Below are 8,257 nucleotides of genomic sequence, written 5' to 3'. Positions count from 1 at the left end.
GATAGATCATACTGTATTTGTCATTGATGACACAAATGAAATCTAAGTTATACAGAATTCAAAAGGAATTATGTACCAGTTAAAATATTTAGTTAAAATATTCCATCTCCAACTATGAAATTGTCTACTGATTTTAAACACCACCTTATTCTGGAAATAACTCATCAGAGCATTTTCACATTAAATAAGTAGATCTAAACATTGTATTTTGTGGGAATAATAATTATTCAAGATGAGGGAACACCCAGAACCCTAAATACTACTGGTAAGCAGACATATATAACAACACTAAAAGAAATGTTTTCCCCAATGAAGCTATAGTTGCCGATGTTTCTTCCTTTTGGTTGCTTTTCACTTAGTAAAACATTTTCTATTCTAGATATAGGCATTGGCCAATTATGAAAACTGTAAGAGTTTCTTTTAAATATGCCAAGCAATTTCAAAAGAAAAGAAAAAAATGATTGAAAAGGTTTCTTGTGGTTTGAAAATGCCTTCCAAATATTCATTAAACATTTAAGTGAGTAAATTTGTAGAATATGTTTCTGACATTGGCACTGGTTCTGTGGTATTTCTCTGATCAGATGGAAGTGCTGTGTATATGCAGAGTGCATTCAGTTCATTCATGCATAAACAATATCATTTTCATAAATTAAAACCTCCCCTGCAGAAGGAACATCTGTGCCTGCCTTTGAATAAAAGATGGTGGCATGTGAGTTACTCCTTGACTGACTGAAAGAATCTCTAAGCTTAGAATGAAGTTATACATGTAAAATGGGGAGGGGCAATATCAAACCTAATTTGGAGTCTTCATTCCTACCTTACAAAAAATAATCCACAGATTTCGCTGCTTGCTGTTTTAAAAGCTGGAATTCTTAAATGGCATCCTCTTATTTCTTCTGTTCATTACAGCAACAGTTTTTAGTTTGCATGAAGAAGTTTAATTTTCATTATAGGTGAAACTGAGCTGCTGAATAGATCACATAAGATCTGAATGTTCACTTTATGGTGTCCTAGGCTGGAAGGCTGGCAGTGTTCAGATATCATCTTAGTATTATGTCTCTTAAAGAAAGAACAGTGAAAGCAATCTTGGCTATAGGAAGCAACAGCTTGATTCCAAAATAACAACTCTGTTTCACTTGGAATGAGATGATTGCATTTTGGATTAAGTTGGGAGTAACTTAAAAGTATTTCTGCCATGTGATGAAGGCTGATGGAAAACATGCTAAAATGATATATTTTAAATTGCACTCAAACATTTTTTTAATGTTGAAATATTCCTTACTGCTACTGCCACTGCTTGACATAGCCCCGTTGGCCATGTTATTAGTATAGCTAATTGTTCCTGTCCATTAGATTACTCACATTTTTCTGGAGCAGCTTGCTAAATGAGGTCAGCTTTCTGGAACCCCTAAATCACCAATGAGAACGGGATTAAAGGAACAAGCTTGGGAAGGGAGGTAGTCATCCAACGTGGCATCCGAATCAGAGGAAGAACAATGGAGTCACTAATGACAGTAATCAGAGCACCACAGTATAGCCAGGGCACAAGTGGCAACATGCTATTGCCTAGAAACTGCTCCTGTCAGTCAACACATCCAGAGGGAGAGAAATGCCAAACTTTTTCAGCGGCCTTACCAATGGACAGAATCATCTCTACGTTTTTTTCGGTGAGTTCCATTTATGAAACAGGAGAACAGTACACCAAAGGGGGTGAGGAAACAATTAGACCATCCAAAACATATCACAGTACAAATAGCATGTTCTTGAGTACAAGTAGTTCATTACTACTTTTTGCTGAAGAATTACTGAAATCATCACAATTACATAACAATGATAAAATGCCACTTCTTGGATTCTTTAATCAAGTCATTTCTCTCATATTCTAAAAGTATATCACTTTCTCTTCAGGATATGACTATTTTGCAGTAGAGAATGTTTCAGTTCAGGTACAGATAGAGAAGGACTAAGAAAAAGGTAAAAAAAAATTTAGTATGTTCTTAGATATGTAGATAAACTAAGCTAGGATACTTGTTTGGGTCTTGTTTGTTAAGAATTAACTAAATCCCCTCTAAAAAAAAATCGAAGAAAACACAAACTCATAAAGGGATGGAAACCAAAACCAAAAATACAACTGTTGGTCTCTTCACAAACCTCACCCAACCCCAGCCTCATAGTCCAAGTAATGAAATATCAGTTAGGTTCATTCTTTAACTACAAAGAGTTGGTCACTCCCTAAGCAAGATAAACAGACTAGAGAGTTTGTGTTAAACTAAACTTTTTAATTTTTTTCTACAAATAGAACTTAGTATTTTTTTAACTCAGCAAGTTAAGCAATTGTTCTCCTTAGGAATTATTTTTTTTTAATCACTTTAAGAAGAAATGCAACAATTGTTCAGATTTTTCAATACTATTTTATTGCAACTGGATGAGTGTTTTCTAAGTTGTGCATTACACCATAATATACAGGATTACAAACAAGATTACAGTACATATTGATTCCAGTGGTACCAGTATCACATCTCAAACAGCACTTATTCTGGACTGCATTTTACATGCAATAGCTATTGTTCTAATTATGAATTAAATGGTTTGAATTTATTTAAGCTACTGTACTAATTGACTACAATAGGTATAAAATCCCAACATTAACAACCTGATTAGATTTAGGCTCAGATTCATTACATGAATATATGACAAACCACCATTTGTGTGACTATGTATAAAATCATGCATTTATATTTTCTGGAAACATCAATAGCTTCAGATTCTCTGTAAAATCATGGGATGCAAAGGAGTAAAAGACTAAAAAGAAACAGTGCAAATTGTATGTGATAGTCAAGCAGCTTTTGATTTAAAGAAGGGTATGTTGGCATTTGTTTATAATATGTATATACAAGCTTGAGCAAGTACTGAATTGATATGTTTTGATAGGGAATACATCTCTTGTTTTTATTCATTCTCTTAAGAATTATGGATCTGGTTTTCATTTTAAGGAGAGAGAACGACTTTAAAGTGAAATGAACTGCTCAAATTGTGCAATTTTCTTTAACAATTAGAGAAGAAAGAAGTGCTAAGGCAACACAACAACTTTCTAAGCACTTTTCTGCTGGTTTAAATTAGTTAAATTATTTTGTATAAATTAGATATAATTTCTACTTTTCTGATATGTATAAAAATTGATGAAGCTGCATGGTTTTAAAATAGGAAATCCACATTATAAAAAGTCATTAAAAATTCTGTACAAAATCACAACAAAATAATTCAGCATGGGAAAGGTAACAAGTAGTAAAATGCTGGTTGAAAAATATATATTTATATATATTTTAATTGGCCCATTACTAGTTTAAAAATTGCATAGATCCTAATTATTGCTTGTGATTTTGTTATCCCGATCAGATAATTAATATGATCTGAATACAGCTGCACCAAATTTGTGGTGCATTTTTTTTAACTTTACTGTATTATTTTTTTAAAATAGAAGAGCTATAGAAAATAATACATAAAGTGAACAGGAACTTTGATCCCCTGTTTCTACCAAAGGCAGTAACGACAATAAATACATATATCACTTGAAGCTTGGAGTATTTGCACTTTGCAGCAGTAATACTCAAAGGGCTGCCTTTTGTAAACACGACAGTCACTGTTTAAGCACAGTGGGTTCGTTTCCCAGGGACGGTGAAACTGACGTGCCTCTAATCGTGAAAGATGGCATTGAGCTGGGCACTCATGACTCGCTCATGATGTGAATGGCTATCGAAGGACATAATATTGTCTATAGGGATCTCACAGCGAGGGGCAGAGGCGCCCGAGAAGACTGATCCGTGGCTTTGGGCCCCTGCCAGGGTCGCTGCAGGATAGTGCATGGTAAAGGCATAATTTTTCTCAAACTCGGCGGACGGTTCGTGTTTGAAAGAGAAGTTGCCATTGATGCTGAGCGGCGGGCTGAGGGGTCCGTCAAAGGAAGGGCTGGTGCAATCAGTCAGAGGGCTCTCAAAGAAAGGTTCCAGCGCTGCGCTGTAGGCGTGAGGCGGCGGCTTGACGTGGAAGACATGGGAGCTGTCCATGGTGCCGTAGGGCGGGCTGGGCAGCCCCGGAGACTGGTAGGAATAGGGGTGCACAGGGAACGAAGCGCTGGCGGTCGGCAGGTGAGCAGGCATGTCCTGGTTCTGCTCAGGCAGAAAAGTTCGAGGATTGAGCTGCAGGCAGCCAGCAACCAGGTTGGTGGTGGGCTGGGATAAACCCTTGCAGAGCGTCTGTACAAAGGAGACCAGGTCAGGGCTTTTCCCTGAACGCAAGATTTCCGACAGAGCCCAGATGTAGTTTTTGGCCAAGCGCAGTGTCTCGATTTTGGACAGCTTCTGCGTCTTAGAGTAGCAGGGCACCACCTTGCGCAGGTTGTCCAGCGCTGCGTTCAGCCCGTGCATGCGGTTCCGCTCCCGGGCGTTGGCTTTCATGCGTCTCAGCTTAAAACGCTCGAGGCGCGCCTTCGTCATCTTCTTCTTTTTGGGGCCGCGTCTCTTAGGCTTTTGATCGTCGTCCTCCTCTTCCTCTTCTTCCTCCTCTTCCAGGTCCTCATCTTCCTCCTCCTCCTCTCCCCCGTTCCTCAGTGAGTCCTCTTCCGCGTTCATGGCTTCGAGGTCATCCTCCTTTTTGTCTGTCTCGTGCTCCTCGTCCTGAGAACTAAGACACTCATCTGTCCAGCTTGGAGGACCCTGGGGCTGAGGCTCTCCCATCAGCCCACTCTCGCTGTAGGATTTGGTCATGGTTAGGTTTCCTACATTCAACAGGGGAGAGGGGAAAACAGAAAAGGAGAAAAACGCTACATTCAAAAACTACAAAGGCCTTCAGCTCTCACTAGTCCTAGAGAAATGCATATGAAAAGAACTACCAGAGGATTACAAAATGAATGCCCCCAAGGAAAAGTTAAATGCAGTTTTATAATGGCCTGTGTGTGCCCGGCTGGCACGTAGGAGACAGGACAGGGCTGCGTTCGAATAGGAGCTAGAATAAGTGTCATAAGTATACTTCTGGTGTATGTTTCCTTGTGATTAAGTGTGTTTATAGTGATTATCCGGTAGGATAATGTGTGTGAAAATAAGTGTGAATTTCGGCGACTTCATGTTTATTTGCATGAGTTCAAAGTCAAAACTCCACAAAAAAAGACGAGTTTGAAAATTACAATTATGTTCCATCTCGGTTCTGGCCTCCCCGCACTCGGCGGTTAAAGTTGAAGATCCCTTACGTAATTTACTAACGCTGGCAGTGATTTTTAAGAAGATTATACGGAGTGGAGATTGAAAAGCAAATGCATGGTGGAGAAAAAGTATTTTCCACAAAATTATTTCACCATCAACGAAACATCTGGTAACAAAAGTGGGCGGGGGGTTTCCATCCCACCCTTGCCTTTCTTTTCTTACCTCCCATCCCGCTGACCCTCTGCTGAATTTCCACCTTGTATAAAAGCGCTTGCTACCGGGCCAGAACCCGGGGCGCGGCGCAGAGGGCTCCTCCGCGCACCGGGGATCAGGTGCGAAAGGCTTCTCTCTAATAAACAGCCCATTGAAAGGGCCGCCCGCTCTTTATTGGGGCTTTTCAAAGTTCGCCTCAAACCTCCCTTTAAAAGATTGAGTAATTATAATGGTCAGCGAATGGCAATGGCGAAGTTGCTGCTTCTTATAAGGAAAATAAAAAGCCTTCAGTTAGACAACTGAATTTCTGGCTCCTGCAGTGGGTGCTGGGGACTTGGCCGACTCTGGGACAGTAACAGGTAGCAGGAGTGGGTCCCTCTCTCTTTCTCCACATTTTATCCCCTCTCAACTAAAGTACCTCTCAACTCGGTTTATTTTCTAGGGTGTGTATATTCAAAGTATCAATACCCCTTTCATTCAATGAAAAAATAATTTGCTATTCCCAACGTGCATAAAGTACATGTCTACAAAATAAATCTTGGTAACGTGGGCTTTTTTTTTCGCCCTTATTGATAGAAGTGAAATACTGAAGTAGTTATCTGCTTTCAGAACTTTGGAATCACCACTAGGAAATAATCATAGAGCTATAGGACATTATATTTTAAAAAAATCCAAAGACGCTCCTATACTTTTTCCCCTCCAAAAAACAAACAGCAACAACAAAAAAAGTAAAACATTTTTAAAAATGATTAGGCCTGCAGCGGGTATTTGAGTGATGCGACTCAAACTGTGTGCGTATTCGCCTTGCAATTATGAAAAGGAATGCCTGTCTCAACGCATAAACGCGCTTACAGACGCACACATACAGAATATGTAGGTACATCTTCAATTGCTTTTATTCCTAATAAAAATTAAAGGATTTAATTACCTGCAGTTGTTAGTAAGTCCTGAGCAGTGATGGTCTCATAACCCTGGGGCCTCTGGGCGCCGTGCCTTCTGCGTGGGGCGAATTCCTCGTGTCCCGGCAGCGCGGGCGCTCAGGTTATATAGCCGAGTTGGTGATGCTGAGCGCGGGCGGGGCCAGGAGCCTAGCGGGCGAGCAGGTTCCAGCGGCCCGCGCCTGCGCACGCGCCGGGGTTCCGCGCTCCCTTCCCTTCCGCCCTCCTCCTCCCGCCCCCGCCCCTTCAGCCTTGCTCCTCTCCCACCCGCATCCGACTCCAGCTCCCCTCTCCCCTACCCCTACCCCCGCCCCATCTCCTTCCTCCCCGGCATGCGCCATATGGTCCTCCCAGTCCAGCCAAGAGCCGGGGACCACGTGACCTGCCTATTTGTATGCCGCGGAGCGCTCCATTCCGGCCCCTTTGTGGCCAGAAGAAAGTGGCCCATCTGTCGCCAGTTAGAGACTCCGCGGACCTGTTTTTACCCGCAGGAGAGATTAACCCTTTCAGGCGGCAGAAGGGAGAAGGGGCGCGCGGTGGGGGGAGAGACGGGGGGAAGGAGTTGGAGAGAAGAGAGCGGGAAAGCGAACACCGACTGGCTTTAGATCAGAGTGAGTGGCCCGCGTTGGGGCGGTAAGTAGGGCAAAGGTGAAAGAAGCAGAAGCCGAGACTCCTTTGGACTCCTCGCCCAGGCACTGGCTTCCTGGGCACTCCCTGCCCTCTCTAAGGTGTCAATCTCTTGATTTCTCCTTCTTAGTAGACGCTTTGTTCGTTGGCACCAAAGGGTGGCTTCTCCCAGTCTCCACCAGCCCCTTAAGCAACATACATTCTGTATTAAACAGCTTTATCTGTAAACGCAGCTGTGAGACTAGTCCCTAGCCTCCTTAACTGGGTCGCCCACGCCCAACCTCAACAGTAGAGAAAATTTGGTACTGGTCACTCTACTTCACCATCCGTGCAACCCGGCCCTCGTGGCCCTCGTCTGCCCATGTCCCTGGAGACTCCTCACTCTGGCCATATACCCCTCTTGCCCGTAGTCCTTGTCCTCAGATCGCGCTAGTCCTTGGCTTCAGTGGCCTCCGGAGCTCTCTTGCATGAAAGCTAGAGGACTTCTCTGACGCCAAGATTCTGCCGTTTAACCAAGGTCATTGGATGGATGTAAAGTGTGCCCTGGCCCTGGCTCCCTGCCGCAGCTGCCTTGTCCCCCTTGGTCTCCACTTTCAAGCTTGCAAATAGGAACTTGGTTGAGACAAGCCTTCTCAAAGGGAGGATGCAAAGGGCCTATTCTAAAGGTGGTCCTTTTCACTCCTCTTCCTAGAAAGGGCATTAGTACAACTCTAGGAAGGGCTGATGGCTACTTTTCCAGACCTTAAAGACTGATGTGACCCTCTACCTTGCAGGTCAAGCAAAAACCCGAGCTTCCTAATTCTAAAGGAGCCATATTTGTGTTAAAATGGTGATTCTTTATTCACCTGTTTCCACCAAGGCATGTTTCAGAATTAAGTTGGCTGTATCTCTTCCCTGTCCACTCTTTCTCCACCAGACTCTCCTCTAATCCTCCATTAACTAACCCCTTATCCCCTCCCAGACCCGTGTCCCCTTACAATGAATGCTGTGAACTTGAATTGCTTATTTAAAGGCAATTGCTCTAAAAGCCCCTTGAGTTTGCAAACAGTGTCAGGCTGAGCCGCTGGGGTTGGGTGCATCTGGGGACAAAAGAAGGGATGTGGTGGGGAGGGGCAGAGGGTCCTAACATTATCGCTGGTGTCTAGAAGTCTGCATGCAACCTGAAAGAGGAATAAAGGGATGGGAGATCCCCTTGCCCAAAGCGTAGCATGACCCATGCTGAGCTTCCAGGGCAAAACTGTACAAAACTGCCTTTACTCATAAGTGTACCAGGATCGCAGAAGA

General features: G+C 43.0%; 1 protein-coding gene across 1 annotated transcript; it reads right to left on the bottom strand.

Annotated features, from left to right (window-relative positions):
- Positions 1–2,391: 2,391 nt before the first annotated feature.
- Positions 2,392–6,491, bottom strand: NEUROD1 (neuronal differentiation 1). The gene is made up of 2 exons (XM_027556158.1): positions 6,337–6,491; positions 2,392–4,774 (listed from the first exon to the last, which is right to left on the bottom strand). The coding sequence occupies exon 2, from the start codon at positions 4,761–4,763 to the stop codon at positions 3,693–3,695; it is 1,071 nt and encodes a 356-aa protein (XP_027411959.1). The 5' UTR covers positions 4,764–4,774; positions 6,337–6,491; the 3' UTR covers positions 2,392–3,692.
- Positions 6,492–8,257: the final 1,766 nt, after the last annotated feature.

The sequence above is a fragment of the Bos indicus x Bos taurus genome, chromosome 2 (genome assembly GCF_003369695.1).
Source record: "Bos indicus x Bos taurus breed Angus x Brahman F1 hybrid chromosome 2, Bos_hybrid_MaternalHap_v2.0, whole genome shotgun sequence".
NCBI lineage: Eukaryota > Metazoa > Chordata > Mammalia > Artiodactyla > Bovidae > Bos > Bos indicus x Bos taurus.
The sequence above is the reverse complement of the archived record's forward strand: the minus strand, read 5'-3'. Positions and strand labels throughout refer to the sequence as shown.